At 41.9% G+C, this 17,358-nt stretch overlaps 1 protein-coding gene across 1 annotated transcript; it reads left to right on the top strand.

Annotated features, from left to right (window-relative positions):
• Positions 1 to 2,325: 2,325 nt before the first annotated feature.
• NLRP14 (NLR family pyrin domain containing 14) lies at positions 2,326 to 16,772 on the top strand (the record flags this gene model as incomplete). Its single annotated transcript, XM_082751345.1, has 6 exons — positions 2,326 to 2,392; positions 5,918 to 7,511; positions 10,831 to 11,001; positions 13,814 to 13,981; positions 16,066 to 16,236; positions 16,598 to 16,772. Exons 1-6 carry the CDS (start codon positions 2,335 to 2,337, stop codon positions 16,770 to 16,772), a joined length of 2,337 nt encoding a protein of 778 aa, XP_082607471.1. The 5' UTR covers positions 2,326 to 2,334.
• Positions 16,773 to 17,358: the final 586 nt, after the last annotated feature.

The raw sequence follows: 17,358 nt of genomic DNA, 5'->3' as shown, positions 1-17,358 counted from the left end.
GTCGCAGTAGGAGGGAGGGCAAGAAATTGTTATCTGGAAGGTATTAGGAGAGAATGTGTTAAAGGTGCCTGTGGGTTAAGTCTGAGTAGTCCTTGCTGATACAGTCAGGAGTGAGAGCATCAGAATAAAAAGTTGGGGTGGAACATGGTCACAGGAGCTGCTGTGAGAGAATGTCAGTGATGTGAGAGAATGCAGTTTTGGGTGAGCTTTAACGCAGAACACATCCAGAACGTGTAGTACTGGTGAGTGAGTGTGAAAGGAGCTTGTGACCTGGGAATGCCGACCCTCAGTGGCTGTGTATGGATTTGTGACTAGCGATGACAGGACAGAAAGAGGTAGATGGTGGCATATTCCAGTTGTGCTTCAAAAGTAATGGTATGTTTGTTGGTGGGGGGGGAGGCATAACAATGTTTTATGGGTTGAGGTATGGGTGAGTTTGGGGAGAGAAGGCATGGGAGGGCTGCCAGTCTGTGCTGGGTGATAGATTAACTCTACCTTGTTTCATCCATACCGCAGTTCTCTGGGGGTGATTCTGATCTCCTCTCTTCAGGAGAGTCAGTTGAGGCTCGGAGAGATGAATTGCCTTCATTTCTTATGGCTCATAAGTGATGGGACTGGGGGTCACTTTGGGAAAGTGGAAGAAAGCTACACTGATCTGTATTAGAGGAATGTTTTTACGACAGTAGTACAGGGGCCAGTATGTACTGAGCCTAACACTGGGGCTTTCACCGTGTGTTTGCAGAATTCATCTATATTTTTAAAGGCATTTCATTTTCTAATTTTTCTATCAGTCCTGTTACTCATATTTTTAATGAACTTGCTCTTTATTTTTTTAATTACCTTTAGCTCTTTTTTTATTAACATACATGTATTATTTCAGGAGTACAGGTCTATGATTTATCAGTCTCACACAACACCCAGTGCTGACCACAACACCTAACCTCCCCAATGTCCATCCAGCCACTCCATCCCCGCAGCAACCCTCTGTTTCCTGAGTTTGAGTCTCTTATGCTTTTTCTTTAAGGATTTATTTTTATTTTAGTGTGCAGGGGTAGGGGAGCAGAGGGAGAGGAACAGAGCCTTAAGCAGACTCTACACTGAGCGTGGAGCCCTACACGGGGCTCCATCTCCCAAACCTGAGATAATCACCTGAGCAGAAACCAAGAGTCAGACCCTCAACTGACTGTACCACTCAGGTGTTCCACTCATATTCTTCTGACTGTTTTTTTCTCACTGAAGCCTGAATATTGATCCATAGCAAGATGACAGATGGGTCGTCATCTTCCTTCTTTCACGATTTTGGACTGCTGTTGTATTTGGAGGAGCTAAACAAAGAGGAATTGAATAAGTTCAAGTTACTTTTAAAGAATGAGACCGTGGAGCCCAGGGGCTGCCAGATACCCTGGGCTGAGGTGAAGAAGGCCAAGCGAAAGGACCTGGCTAGTTTGATGAAAAAATATTATCCGGGGGAGCGAGCCTGGAATGTGGCCCTCAAAATCTTTGGCAAGATGAACCTGAAGGATCTGTGTGAGAGAGCAACAGCAGAGATCAACTGTGAATGATGCTGGGGACTGATCTGGGGCTGGGGGAAGGATGTGCTTCCTGAGGCCCATCAACAAGGTTCTATAAAAGGGACTTGGGGATTACACCATTGTTGGATCATTTGAGAAACCCTGAGGAGACGGGAGGGTTCTGAGTACTATTACTCAGTCTGACTCCTTTAGCTGGGGGTAATTCATCCATCTTGTACCAGTTAGAATGATTAAAGCAATTGAATAATAAGAATTGTCCCATCTAGTGTTCCTTTGCCTGAACTGCAAATATTCAAAGGCTGCATTAAATTTTAAATAACTTAGAATAGGATTTAAAATCTTTGCTAAAGTATGAGGAATGGGTAAAATATCAAGGGGCATAAGCCATGTTGATTTTTTTTTGCATTCCTAAGTATGAAATATTACAGACCTCAAAAATTTCTTTCTTATATTCTTTACAAGCCCTTACACCTACAAAGTTGTATTCATTATTTCCCAGGAGCCTCACCATATTCCTGGAAGGTCCAGGTAGACAGGAGATAGACTTAGACTAGAGTGACAGGATGGTGGGAGGGCCTGGCAAGAGGTCCTGCTCCAGTGCTGCTGATACCACATCACTTTTCCCTTAGCTAAGCTGTGGAGTCTGAAGCTCTCTTGGTTCCTATTTTCTTAAGCCCAGATGTCATAGAATTGGACCAGCGAGGACCATTCTAGCCCCTGTTCTAGCTGTCACTAAAGCCCCCCTTGTCTTTTGGTAAATCTCATGATCCTGTTGGAACCTGTCACAGGGACAGCCCAGACCATGGGACCAGATGATGCCAGGACACAAGAGGAACAAGATGGTCAGGAGACAGTGCAGGGTGAGTAGATGTGTCCTCTGTTTTCAGATTTGGAAATAAGTATACTCTGAATCTCCGTCACCTATTCCACCCATCCCCCCTGGTAACCATCAGTTTGTTCTCTATAGTTAAGAGTCTGTTTCTTGGTTTTCCTTTTTTTTTTTTCTTTTTCCATTTATTTTGTTTCTTAAATTCCACATAGGAGTGAAACCATGTGGTATTTGTCTCTCTGACTTATTTCACTTAGCATTATATTCTCTAGATCCATCCATGTTGTTGCAGATGACCAATTTTCATTCTTCTTACGGCTGAGTAATATTCCATAGTACATACACCACTTATTTATCCATTCATCTATCAATAAACATTTGGGAGCTTCTATGTCTGGCAATTGTAATTACTGTTACAATAAACATAGGGATGCACATATCTTTTTGAATTAGTGTTTTCTATTCTGTGGCAAATACCCAGTGGTGGAATTACTAGATCATATGTTAATTCTATTTTTAATTTTTGGAGGAACCTGCATGCTGTTTTCCATTGTGGCTGCACCAGTTTGCATTCCCACCAACAGTGCATGAAGGTTTCTTTTTCTCCGTATCTTCAGCAATATCTGTTGTTTCCTGTGTTGTTAATTTGAGCCATTCTGACTGGTGTGAAGTGATAACTCAGTATAGTTTTGATTTGCATTTCCCTGATGTTGAGTGATATTGAGCATCTTTTCTTGTATCTGTTGGCCATCTGTAGGTGTTCTTTGGAGATTCCATTTTTTTAAAAAGTTGTTTTTAAAGATTTTATTTATTTATTTGACAGAGAGAGATCACAAGTAGGCAGAGAGGTAGGCATAGAGAGAGGGGGGGAAGCAGGCTCCCCACTGAGCAGAGATCCCGATAGAGGGCTCTACCCCAGGACCCTGAGACCAGGACCTGAGCCAAAGGCAGAGGCTTCACCCACAGAGCCACCCAGGCGCCCCCCAAATTTTATTATTAACATATAATGTATTATTTGCCCCAGGGGTACAGGTCTATGAATCGTCAGGTTTAAACATTTCACAGTACTCACCATAGCATAACCTCCCCAATGTCCATAACCTAGCCACCCTATCCCTGCCCCCCACCCTCCAGCAACGCTCAATTTGTTTTGTGAGATTAAGAGTCTTATGATTTTTCTCCCTTCCGATCCCATCTTTTTTCATTTTTTCCATCCCTACTCCCCACAACCCCTGACTTTGCTTCTCAAATTCCTCATATCAGGGAGATCATGTGATAATTGTCTTTCTCTGATTGACTTATTTCACTCAGCTTAATACCCTCTAGTTCCATCCATGTTGTTGCAAATGGCAAGATTTGATTTCTTTTGATGGCTGCATAGTATTCGTGTGTGTGTGTGTGTGTGTATACACCACATCTTCTTTATCCATTCATCTGTTGAAGGACATCTAGGTTCTTTCCATAATTTGGCTATTGTGGACATTGTTGCTATAAACATTGGGGTGCATGTGCCTTTTCAGATCACTACATCAGTATCTTTAGGGTAAATACCCAGTAGTGCAATTCCTGGGTCATAGGGTAGCTCTATTTTCAACTTTTTGAAGAACCTCCACGCTGTTTTCCAGAGTGGCTGCACCAGCTTGCATTCCCACCAACAGTGTAGGAGGGTTCCCCTCTCTCCATGTCCTTGCCAGCATCTGTCATTTCCTGACTTGTTGATTTTAGCCATTCTGACTGGCATGAGGTAGTATCTAATTGTGGTTTTGATTTGTATTTCCCTGATGCTGAGTGATGTGGAGCACTTTTTCATGTACATGTCTTCCCATTTTTTTAAGATTTTATTTATTTGACAGATAGAGATCACAAGTAGGCAGAGAGGCAGGCAGAGAGAGAGGAGGAAGCAGGCTTCCTGCTGAGCAGAGAGCCCAATGTGGGGCTCGATCCCAGGACCCTGGGATCATGACCTGAGCCAAAGGCAAAGGCTTTAACCTACTGAGCCACCCAGGCGCCCCTTTGTCTTCCCATTTTTAACCAGATTATTTTTTCAATGTAGAGTTGTAGGTGTCTTTTTTTTTTTTTTAATGTTAAGTAATCTCTATACCCAACATGGGGCTTGAACTTACAACCAAGAATCAGTCACATGCTCCACAGACTGAGTAAGCCAGGTGCCCTGAATTGTAGAAGTTCTCTATATAGTTTGTACCTTTGTCAGGTACATCCTTTGCAAATATCTTCTCCCATTCAATAAGTTGTGTGTTAGTTTTATTGATTTGTTTCCTTGGCTCTGCAGAAGATTTTTATATTCTTGCGGTCTCAGTAGTTTATTTTTGCTTTTTGTTTCCCAAGCCTGAGGAGACATATCTAGGAAAGGGAATACTTTTCTTTTCTTTTCTTTTTTTTTTTAATATTCTTCAGGCTATGCTTCAATGTTCATTTCTATTAATGTTTTACTATAAAGCGGATTATTTTGATCTGTGGATTCATATGTATCTTCAGGTACTCCATATAGTCCTCTTTTTTTTCTGTAGAGGAAAAGTACAAAGAAAAATTTCTTTTTTTGTTTTATTTAATTTCAAGTTAGTTAACATACAGTGTACTATTAGTTTCAGGGGGAGAAATTAGTGATTTATCAGTTGCATATAACCCCAGTACTCATTACATCAAGTGCCCTCCTTAATGTCCTTCACCCAATTATCCCATCATCTCACATCCACCTCCCCTCTAGCAACTCTCAGTTTGTTTCCTAGAGTCCAGCATCTCTTACAGTTTGTCTTCCTCTCAGTTTTCATATTTTTCCTTCCCTTCCCCTGTGTTCACCTGTTTGTTTTCTTTTTAGATTTTTTATTTATTTGACAGAGAGATCACAAGTAGGCAGAGAGGCAGACAGAGAGAGAGGGGGAAGCAGGTTCCCCGCTGAACAGAGAGCCCAATGCGGGGCTCGATTCCAGGACCCTGAGATCATGACCTGAGCCGAAGGCAGAGGCTTTAACCCACTGAGCCACCCAAGCGCCCCTGTTTTGTTTTTTAAATTTCACATATGAGTGAAATCATATGATATTTGTATTAAGAGAACATATTTGTAGAGTGAATCTAATTTTTACTTTCTACTCCAAAGTCATCCTTCTGCATGTTCAGTTTTGTTTTTTCAGTTTCTTATGCAGGTTTTCTGTTTGTTTTACTTACATTCTTATCTAAACCAGCTGCACTTGGGGTGCCTAAGTGGTTTAGTCAGTTGAACAACTGCCTTCGGCTCGGGTCATGACCCCTGGTCTTGGGACCAAGGCCCACATCCGGCTCCTTGCTGAGCAGGAAGCCCACTTCTCCCCTGCCTGCCATTCTCCCCTGCTTGTGCTTGCTCTCTCCGTGTATTTCCCTCTCTCTCTGTCAAATAAATTAAAAATTTTATAAAAATATTAAATAAACCAGCTGCACTTTGATTTGAGCCGAGTAGAATATTCTTAACACTGTAATTTTGTAATTCATAGAATTTGCCTTGATCATATATATCTTTGGGTTCTTGTTTTGTTTTGTTTTTCCCTGCTATATTCTGACTTAGGTGACGGAACAGAATACAGAATCCAAATAAAGGAAAAATTTTGTATCATGTGGGATAAGAAGTCTTTGTTTGGAGAACCTGAAGATTTCCATCTTGGAGTTGCTCAGGAAGATCAAGAACTGTTGGAACATCTATTCGATGTGGATGTGAAAACCGGTGAGCAGCCCCAGACTGTCGTGCTCCAGGGGGCTGCTGGAGTTGGGAAAACAACCTTGGTGAGAAAAGCAATAGTAGATTGGGCCCAGGGCAATCTCTATCAGCAGAGGTTTAGCTATGTTTTTTATTTCAATGCAAGAGAAATCAACCAGTTGAGAGAACAAAGCTTTGTTCAAATGGTATCAAAGGACTGGCCCAGCAGGGAAGGTCCTATTGAAAGGATAATGTCTGAGCCAAGTAGTCTCCTTTTTATTATTGATAGTTTTGATGAACTGAACTTTGCCTTTGAGGAACCTGAATTTGTGCTATGTGAAGACTGGACCCAGGTACACCCAGTGTCCTTCCTTATGAGTAGTCTGCTGAGGAAAGTGATGCTCCCTGAGTCATCTTTATTGGTGACAACGAGACCTACAGCTTGTAAGAAACTAAAGCCTTTGTTGAAGAACCAGCGTTCTGTAGAGCTGCGGGGTATGTCCGAGAGTGCAAGAAAGGAGTATATTTATCAGTTTTTTGAAGACAAAAAGAGGGCCTTCCAGGTATTCAACTCACTAAGAAGCAATGAGAAGCTTTTCAGCATGTGCAAAGTCCCCCTGGTGTGCTGCGCCATCTGCACCTATCTGGATCAGCAGATGGAGATGGGTGGTGATGTCTCATTAACCTGCAAAACAACCACCACTCTGTTCACCTGCTATATCTCTAGCTTCTTCGCACCAGTAGATGGAAGCTGTACTAGTCTACCCAACCAATCCCAACTGAGGAGCCTGTGCCACTTGGCTGCCAAAGGAGTGTGGACTCTGACATCTGTGTTCTACAGGGAAGATCTCAGAAAGCATGGGTTAACTAAATCGGATGTGTCGATTTTCCTGGACAGGAATATCCTTCAAAAGGACACGGAGTATGAAAATTGCTATGTGTTTACCCACCTGCATGTTCAGGAGTTTCTTGCAGCTATGTTCTATGTATTGAAAGACAACTGGGAGACCAGGGACCGTTCCCTTCAGTCATTTGAAGATGTGAAGCTATTGCTTGAAGCCAACAGTGGCCAAGATCCCCATCTGACACAGATGAAATGCTTTTTGTTTGGCCTTTTGAATGAAGATATAGTGAAACAACTGGAGACAACTTTGAACTGTACAATGTCACTGGAGATAAAAGGGAAGATCCTTCAGTGGCTGGAGATCCTGGGGAAGAGTGAACATTTTCCAACACAGTTAGAATTTCTGGAGTTGTTTCTCTGTCTGTATGAGACTCAAGATGAAGCATTTATAAGCCAGGCAATGAAACCTTTCCAAAAGGCTGTTATTGATGTTTGTGAGAAAATCCACTTGCTTGTGTCTTCATTCTGCCTTAAGCACTGCCAATGCTTACGGGCCGTTAAACTGTCTGTAACTGTGTCATGTGAGACAATGTTAAACTCAAGCCGCCCAGCTGCACTTTGGTAAGTCGGGGGATGCCCTGTCCTGGGAGTGATGGAAGGAAATTTCACCAGAGAGAGGAGAGGGGACTTGTTTAGCTGAGGTCCCAGAACAAGGATTACCTTCAGAGTTGCCCCACCTTGAGGCAAGGAGGCCAAACACCAAAACCCATATTGACCAGTTGTGGCTACTGATGGGAAAAGGACAAAAACTTGCCTGAAATGACTGTCTTGGTCTGAGGGCAATCTCAAAAAAGGGGCGTGGCTGACAGCAATTACCTGGCAACCCTCTTAATCTTAACAACTAGAAATAATCTTTAGTCCTCAGGGAGGCATGTGACCTAGCACAAAGTTGGATCCACTGTGGAACATATATTTAACTTTTAAAAGAATACACTCTAGAAGGACTAGAGACCAGGAATTTCTTGCTGAAGCTAGTTGACAAAGGGCATCTGTCTGGGCTCTGTTCCTCTGTAAGCTACCAACCTAGCTCATCTTCCCCATTGCCTACACAGAGGTCATCCTTTGCTTTGTAGTTCATGAAAGGTCTCAGCCCTTTAACATGTAACAGGAGAGTCTGATTTGGATAAGAAATAGTAGGAGTTGAATGAATATTTTGAAAGAATAAATGAATCATTAGCATTTGAAGCCTATTTTACCTTCTTCCCTTCCATGAGTTCCTTTTCTGACTCTATCTGTCTATGTCTAAGGGAAGAATTGAATTATGGGATTATCTCTAGATTTAACTGAAATTGAGGGCTTACTATGTGACATATAGTTATATAGCACATGGGATATTTAACCAATTATCCTATTTGATGCTGGTCGAAAGCATATCTCTCTTTTTGGGATTACAAAACTGTGATTCACAGTAGTTCACCTATAAAGTAAGTGTACCATTGTTGATTCAAGCACACATCAGACAGTAGCTAGCTTCTGCTTGACACATACCCAACAGTGTTCTGAGTCTCAACTCAATGCATCTCAACAATCCCAGGAAGATGCTGTTATTTCCATTTTACTAGTAAAAACCCTGAGGTATCAAGAAGATATCAACTTGACTAGAGGTCAAACTGATTGTTAAGTCCTTGGTTTCCTAACTTGACCCACGTTGCCTCACTACCATTACGTACAGTTGCAGAACCATATCTCTTATAAGGACCTACATATTTCTTTTCTGCTGTGGGAGTAGAATCACAGGCTGGGATGCTGTGATCTTTACTGTCCTTGGGGTATTGTAAATAATCTTGTCTGTTTTCTCAATTCTGACTTAGTGGTTCTGATCAGAGCTGTGATTTGAACCCAGTGCATTAGAGTGTATTTTATGCCTAATAATATTAGGAAGGCATTCTGGCTATTATATTGCTAGTCCTCATGCTGCCTTCCCCTCACCTGTGTCCTAGTGTAACCTAATATTAGAGCTGGCATTGTTGCTAAATTAAGTCTGAGAACCCAGTGCTTTAAGAGGCACATTACAGGTGGGTTAGTGTCTTCTATAATATAACAATGCTGTAAATTTAACAGCATCTCTCCTGTTCACCATTATATCCTATGGCATTTCTACATAGTAAGCACTTAAATGTTTGAATGATTTATTACCTAGTTTTGTCAAATTTAAGACTTCAGGTGATATAGAAACAGAACCCTGCAATGTTATTCAATCCAAGGTAAGTAAGATATGGGAGAGTCAGTATTTATTGAGTAGTGATGGAGATCAGGATATGCCACCCCTAAATATGCCACTTTTCCATAAGAAGTATTTTTTAAAGAGGTTATTTATTTATTTGTCAGAGAGAGAGAGTGCACAAGCAGGCAGAGTGGCAGACAGAGGCAGAGAGAGAAGCAGGCTCCCCACTGAGCAAGGAGCCTGATGTGGGACTTGATTCCAGGACCCTGGGATCATGACCTGAGCCAAAGGCAGTGGCTTAACCAAATGAGCCACTTAGGCATCCCCATAAGTATTTTGAGCTGAAGGCATATGAGTTCCTGAAATGCCTCACCTGCCTAGAAGCAGAGCCTCCAAAAAGAACTCAACTGTCTTAAATCCCCTCCCTGGAAGCAATTTCTCTACTTTCTTCTTAGAGACAGAAGTTGACCCCATAACCAGACAGACACTGTCATAAACTATCATGTCTCATCTTTTTTCTTTAGGGTACATTTATCTTTCCAACAAGTCATTTGTTTTTCTACAAGTGACTTTTCTCCCCCTGCCTTTTTCCTGCTAAATTAACTATATAAACTCCAAATTCTACCTAACCCTTTAAGTTACTCCTCACAAATTTCACCCATGTGTATCCACAATGCACATGCTAATATAACTGGGATGCTGTTCTCTTATTAATCTGTCATTTGTCAGTCCAATTTACAGGGCCCCTCTAGAAGCTAGGAGGGCACAAGGAAAAAGATACTTCTTCCCTCTCCTACAGGAGCTGTTTGTATAAAGCAACATGCTAGATTTTTATATATTTTAATATGAATAAGGGCAGCTATCAGTTGTAAGCATTTACAGCGGAAAACATTTGCCAAGCGTTTTCTATAGATTGTCCTACTGAATCTTCACAGTAATCCTAAGAAATAGATACCATTATCTTCATTGTTCAAAGAGCAGCAGTGGAGACATACTAACATAAGTTAGTAGCACTGCCAGAATTACCCATGTTAGCGAATGGCAGAGTTGGGGCTCAGGACTGTTTTGTTCCAGAGCTTACGCTTATAAGGCGATCTGTTTTGCTCCTTATTAACCTTTGTTTATAACAAGCTTATTGAAAGTATGCCTAATACTTACAAATCTAGAGTGCTTTTGTGTGTGCACTTAACTTGACTATTAGATCCTCACAATCCCATGAAGGGAGACAGAATTCCCATTTCACAGATGAAGAGAGCTCAAAGTTCATAGCACTGATGTGATTTACCTAAAGTCAGGTGTCTAGTACACTGGAGAACTGCAGCTCGTAAACTGTGGTTCTTAACCTCCACCCCTGTGTCTGGATCTCTACCCACTACTCCTATACTCACTCTTTGTGGTCTTAGATTATTTTTCTTCTTGATACTGGCTTTTTGGACATTTGAAGACCTCTGTCATCCTTCCTAAGTCTCATCCTCCAAAACAAAGTCTCTCTAGTGTAACTTTGTGTGTTGAAGGGGTGAGGGAGTTTTTGAGCAAACAAAGCCTCTTGGAGTGCCAAGAGGAAGACTGTTGGGGGACTGTGCCCATGCCAGGCTGGCAATGGTGCACTCGCCATTTCCAGAATAGCTTACTTCCACCTGATACCATCTTCTGAGATTTGCATGGGCTGAAAGAGCTACACCTGTCTTTTTTTTTTTTTCTTCCTTGATTGTTTAGGCAAAGGGATGATGGTCACATTACTCATTGTTGGCAAGATCTCTGTTCTGTGCTTCATACAAATGAGCACTTGAGAGAACTGGAACTGTGTCATAGCAACCTCGGTGAATTAGCCATGAAGACTTTTTATCAAGAACTGAGGCATCCAAACTGTAAACTACAAAAACTATTGTAAGTTCGGCATGAGAACACTTTGTGGAGTTATTTCAACTTCTTTCTTTGGCCCACCTCTTGCTGCTACTTATTAGGTAGATCCAGTAATAAATACTTAAAATCCTCTGTGTATAATACTCTAAGAACACCACAGTGGAAATCTCTGGGCATAACTAGCTTCTTCTAGGAAAGATTGCATGGAGTGTAGCAGCTGTCGACATCTGGGTTTTGAGGCTTGATAAGGAATTTCCTAGATGAAGAACAACAAAGAGAGATAAGGCATTCTAGGCAGTTCAACAGCAATTTCAAAGGTGAGTTCTGGAGCATACTGTTTTATTTTTCTATTGAGTAGTTTACTTTTAATAAAATACACAGATGTATCTCATTTTTGTTTTATTTTGTTTTCTGGGTATTTTTTTTTTTGATGATTCTGTACACCTAGTGAGCAGTATTCAAAATAAGATAGAAAACATATCACCTGAAATTTCCTTCTACTCACTTCTGTTCAGTTTTCTTACCCTATCCAGTCTCAGGAGCAACCCCTTTCTAACCTTTTATTGCTATAGGTTAGCTTGTTCTGTTCCTGTAAATGATTGAGATTGTTTCATATGGCCAGTATGTACTTGTTGTGTCAGTATTCTTTTGCTCAACATGATACTTAAAAAAATTTACCCATGTAGGTAGTTGTATGCTTCAGTAGTTCATTATTGATACACCTGCCATTGTATGATAGACCGACTCCAGCATTCTCTTTTGAATAGACCCCTGGGCTGTTTCCAGTTTGGTGCCATTATGAAATAAGGCTGCTAGGACTATCTTCGGACACATTTTTTTCTGTGTGACACAGGTTTTCATCTCTTGGGCTAGTATTTCAGAATGGAATTGTTAGTTCACAGATGGGTGTTAACTTGTTGGGAAATTTCCAACTAGCTCTTGAGAGTGGTTGTACTATTTTTCAGGTTGACCAGCAGTATAGGAAAGTCCCTGCTACTTCTCATCCTTGCCAACATTTGCTATTTCAGTCGTTATTATGCCTTAATTTGATTCTACAGACCCTATCACTTATTTACATGGGCTGGTTTACACATCTTTCCCCTTGTCCACTGACTACTGGGAGCTGGAACTGATCCTACTTATGCCTGTACTCAGTGGCCATCCATTAGTGCTCGTAACTTTTGCATAATCAGTACTCAGGAATATGTACTGAGTGCTGAACAAATCATTAGTACTGGAAATTGATGTTCTTTTTTGAGGTGGGCAGGCTTCCCCCTAAGTATTTTCCTTGGAACCTCCATGTTTTTAGTGAGATTGTCCTTAGGTTCCAAGTAATCAGATTTGGCCTGGTTTTGCATGTGGATATGTAGGTGACTGTGCAGAAGTCCTGATTAAGGGGTTCCAGGAAATCCTCTTCCTTTGCCCCCAGACATCTCCCCTACATTTCCCTTTCCATGAATGTCACCAGTCTAAACCCCTAACAAGAGCTATTGCTTTCTTTTGGGCTAAATGGATTCCTCTTCTAGAATGTGAGGGCTCCATGGGGGACGACACCATGAAGGCAGCTTAGTCTTTCCCACCATAGAGTGGCCTTCCTTTCTCAAGTCCCTTTTCCTTAACACATGAAATTGCATTTTCAGTTTGCATTTAATAAGTACATTAGGCATTTTTTTAAAGATTTTATTTATTTATTTATTTGACAGAGATCACAAGTAGGCAGAGAGACAGAAGGAAGCAGTCTCCCTGCCAAGCAAAGAACCCGATATGGGGCTCGATCCCAGAACTCTGGGAGTCATGACCTGAGCTGAAGGCAGCGGCTTTAACCCACTGAGCCACCCAGGTGCCCCTACATTAGGCATTTTTATCAGATGATGATGGCTAGTGCTGTAAATAGGTGAAAGTTTTGTTTTCTTATGCCTGGCCTGAAGGAGGGTGAGGGTGAGGGGTAGGTGGTAGACAAAAGGGGGGAGAGGTGATATTACAAAGGGATGTTTTGAACAGTTAGCAGTGTGAACATACTGGGCATTGTGGGCTAGCAGAGGCACTTAAAAAAGATCAGATATAGCTAACAGTGCCTGAGTAGCAGATAACTAGGAAGAAAGATGGGTGTATTTAATTTAGCTTTGGGCTATCTCTGTACATCTAACAGAGTCCATGAGATGACAGCATATTTTGCAATAATATGTTTTGCTAATGATGCACATCAAACACTTGATATTAACTATGAACTCACCTTGGGTTATTTAAAGGATTAAATATTGTGCACTGGGGTGACTGGGTGGCTCAGTGGGTTAAAACCTCTGCCTTCGGCTCAGGTCATGGTCTTAGGGTCCTGGGATGGAGCCCCACATCGGGCTCTCTGCTCAGCAGGGAGCCTGCTTCTTCCTCTCTCTCTCTGCCTGTTTCTCTGCCTACTTGTGATCTCCATCTGTCAGATAAATAAATAAAATCTTTAAAATAAATATTGTGAACTAATGCTGTAATTGAAATATTTGGAATATCCCCCCATTATTCCGGTAGTTTCTATTGAAATTGAGATCAGAAACTACCCTTCTGCTTTTCCTGATGTTACCACCTTCTTTTTCTCCAAGGTCAAAATAAGTTGAGAATATCAGTTGTCAGGATGTAATGGACATCTAAGTTGTAACCCAGCTGTTTTACTAAGAAACCTCCTGAAACCGATTTATAACCATCCGTGAAATAAGAGAAACTCCAAGTAAGATAAGAAATAACAGGACTATTTAGATATCAAAGAGTTGGATTTGAAGATCAAGGGAATACTGTAAATAGGACAGAGATAATTTTGTAATTCCTCCTGCATATTTTTCCTCTGAAGGTTGAGATTTCTTTCTTTCCCTGGTGGTTGTCAGGATATTGCTAATTCTTTGATTGACAACCAGAATCTGATGCACCTTGACCTGAAAGGGAGTGATATAGGGGACAATGGAGTAAAGTCATTATGCGAAGCCTTGAAACACCCAGAGTGTAAACTACAGAATCTGAGGTAAGTTGTGAATTATTTTTGTTGTAATTGAGACTTTTATCCATCCAAATAGACATTTACAGCCCTGATTTGCTGCTCATCAGGCCAGCTTCAATTTATTTTCACAATATAGAATAGCAGAAATCAGTAGATTCAGGGTGATTTCCTCCTGATTGGACTTTTAACTGGTCCCATCCCCATACTGAAGACTGCCCCCCTCCCCGCATTGTACAGTTCCATCTCTCCATTTCCTAAATTTAAAAAACCTAGAATTTATAAGGATTTAAAATTTTTCATATTTAAGTGCAGCCATATGTGTATTCATTGCATCTTTGAATGCTTTCAGGAAAGAATGCACTAATGGTAAGGGGTGGGGGCAGTGATAAGCAGACTCAGTCTAACTTTTTTTTTTAATTTAATTCATGCAAGACAGAGAGGGAGGCAGAGGCAGAAGCAGGCTCCCTGTGGAGCAGGAAGCTCCATGGGATACCAGGACCCTGGGATCATGACCCAAGACAAAGGCATGCATTTAACCAACTGAGCCACCCAGGTGTTTCCCCTGCCCTCCCCCCACCCCTTTTTATCACTCTATACCACGAACTGGGTGGCTTAAGCAGAAAAATGTATTCCTCGGTTTAGAGCCTGGAAGTTGAAGATCAAGGTGCAGGCAGGATGCATTTCTGGTGAGACTTCTCTCTTAGGCTTGTAGATAGCCCCTTTCTCACAGTGCCTTCACGTGCCTTTTGTGTGTGTGTGCCCATTCCTGGTGCCTCTCTTGTAAGGACACCAGTCCTGTTGAATCAGGAGTCCCCACTTATGACCTCATTTAACCTTAATTATCTCCTTAAAGGCCTTGTCTCCAAATACAGTCACATTGGGAGTTCAGCCTTCAACATGAATTTTGGGGAACACAGTTCGGTCCATAACACTTTTTCAGGGCAAGTTGGGGTTTTCAGCCTTAGGCTGTATCCTAAGTCATCCACTGAGGTCTAATTCGGGACTGAGGAGGGAGCTTCTCTTTCCTACCTATGTACACCCTTATTTTGATGAAGAGAACCAATTCCTGAGGAACTAAGTTGGTAAGTGCTTGATTCAAAGAAGTAACTAGAGCAACTCCCAAGTTCCTAGAACCTGCTGTCCCCTGCCTCCTCTTACTAAGAGCTGGTATCAGGCCCTGCCTTCTCCCAGGACAAGTGGTCTCCTATATTGGAGTCTCTAAAAGTGTGGACTCTACATGCACTTCTTCCTTTCTTCTTCTCCCTTCCTTTACTTATTTTTTTTTTAAGTTTGTATTTATTTATTTGACAGAGAGGGACACAGCAGGAGAGGGAGAAGCAGGCTTCCTGCTAAGCAGGGAGTGGGATGCCGGCTGGATCCCAGGACGCTGGGATCATGATCTGAGCTGAAGGCAGATGCTTAACAACTAAGCCACCTAGGCGCCCCTCCCTACTTTATTTTTGAAACTATTATTTTTGATTCACTTCTTGTTTTTAATCTCAAGGACTGGGTTCCTCATAAAACATGAACTGACTCCCATGTATAAGTAAGTGGTCTGCTACTGTGGGAATCACAACTTGTGCTCCTGACTTCTGCCCATTTGTTTCAGAAGTCAGAGTGGTAGGACACAATGCCCTTCAGTCCACCTTCCATGTTGTATGTAGTTGGAGGAAATGTCTCCTAGTTTAAAAAAAGATTATCATTTAAAAATATTTTTTAGGGGGGCACCTGGGTGGCTTGGTCAGTTAAGTATTCGACTATTGATTTTCCTCAGGTCATGATCTCAGGGTGGTAGGATCAAGCCCTTCAGCAGGGGGTCTTAAGGATTTTTCTCTTTTTCCTCCCCTATATGCATGCTTTTGCTCACTCTCAAATAATAAATACATATTTTCATAGGGAATAGGGGAGGTGGGGATAGAAGAGACAAGCCTCCTACCCCTCCACTTCCTGATTATCAGAGCCATGTCCTAGTTAAAGAACTCACTCCAGAGGGAAGCTGGTCTTCAGAATGGGTCACAAAGCCTGGGAGACAACACCCTCTAGCTGGTGAGTGGTGGTCATAGCTCTTCTCTGAGGAGGGTCCTCTGCTCTTCTGCACTGTTTTCCAGCTTGGAATCCTGCAACCTAACTACAGTTTGCTGTCTAAATATCTCTAAGGCTCTCCTCAGAAGCCAGAGCCTGAGATTTCTGAATTTGTCGACCAATCACCTATTGGATGATGGAATCAAGCTGTTGTGTGAGGCCTTAGGACATCCCAAGTGTCACCTAGAGAGACTGTCGTGAGTTTTGCTGATTTGTTTTCCTGGGTTCCTTTGCGCGGTCCTGGTGTGGCTTAGTGAAGAGCTGATAGGGCAAACCGCATGGGCCTTGACACCACTTGGCTCATTTGTCAAGCCTGGATGAACTCTACATGAAGGCTATCTTTGCTTCCTCTTCTATTTGGCTTTTAAATGCTGCTTTTCTTCATGACTGCTTATTTTTACTGTTTTCCTCCTTTTCTTCTCTGTACATAGCTGCAGTGGCATTTTGATTCTATGGTAGAAGTATAGGGGGTGTAAGTACCAGCTAGTGTCCCTACAAAGGAGAGGAGAAACAGGAACTTTGTGATTTGACTGCTCCCTTCCTGTGTTTCTCCTTCAGCCTAGAAAGCTGTGGCCTCACAGTAGCTGGTTGTGAGGATCTTTCTTTGGCTGTCATCAACAACAAAAGGTTGACACATTTGTGCTTGGCGGACAATATCTTGGGAGATGATGGAATAAAATTTGTGACTGATGCTTTGAAAAACCCACAGTGCAATCTCCAGAGCCTCGTGTAAGAATCTACTAGTGTTCATCCTTCTGTGTATATTACATTTTGAAATATATTTTATTTTTTAAAAGATTTTATTATAAAACACGATTGGGGGAGGGGCAGAGGGCAAGGGACAGACTCCCCACTTAGCGGGAAGCCTGATGCAGAGCTCCAATCCCAGGACCCCAATATCATGCCCTAAGTAGAAGGCAGACACTTCACTGACTGAGCCACCCAGGCACCTCCTAGCCACTTGGTTGTCATGGGACATTTCTATCACTGCAGAAAATTCTATTGAACAGTGCTATGTGAGATCTGACAAATGAGGAATTCAGTACTTCACAAATCAAGAACACAATAGCAGTTCAACTGAAAGGTCTCACATTTATTACTAAACCAACTTAGTGAGGTAAAGGCATAGTAACAGAGAAAAATCATTTCCCTGATAAAACATGTCTATTGGCCAGGTAGGAGGGACGTTAACAGAGTGATAGGATAGGAACATGTGGGGGGGAGGAACATGTGAGCTTCATGCAGCTTCAATATGTGTGCCATCTCATGAAGTGTGATGCCTTACAGACCCAGCTTGGTTCTTCTCCAGTGACGCCTCT

Source organism: Mustela nivalis, assembly GCF_964662115.1.
Source record: "Mustela nivalis genome assembly, contig: HAP1_SCAFFOLD_2976, whole genome shotgun sequence".
In the NCBI taxonomy this organism is placed as follows: Eukaryota; Metazoa; Chordata; class Mammalia; order Carnivora; family Mustelidae; genus Mustela; species Mustela nivalis.
This window is presented reverse-complemented; position numbering and strand designations above follow the sequence as displayed.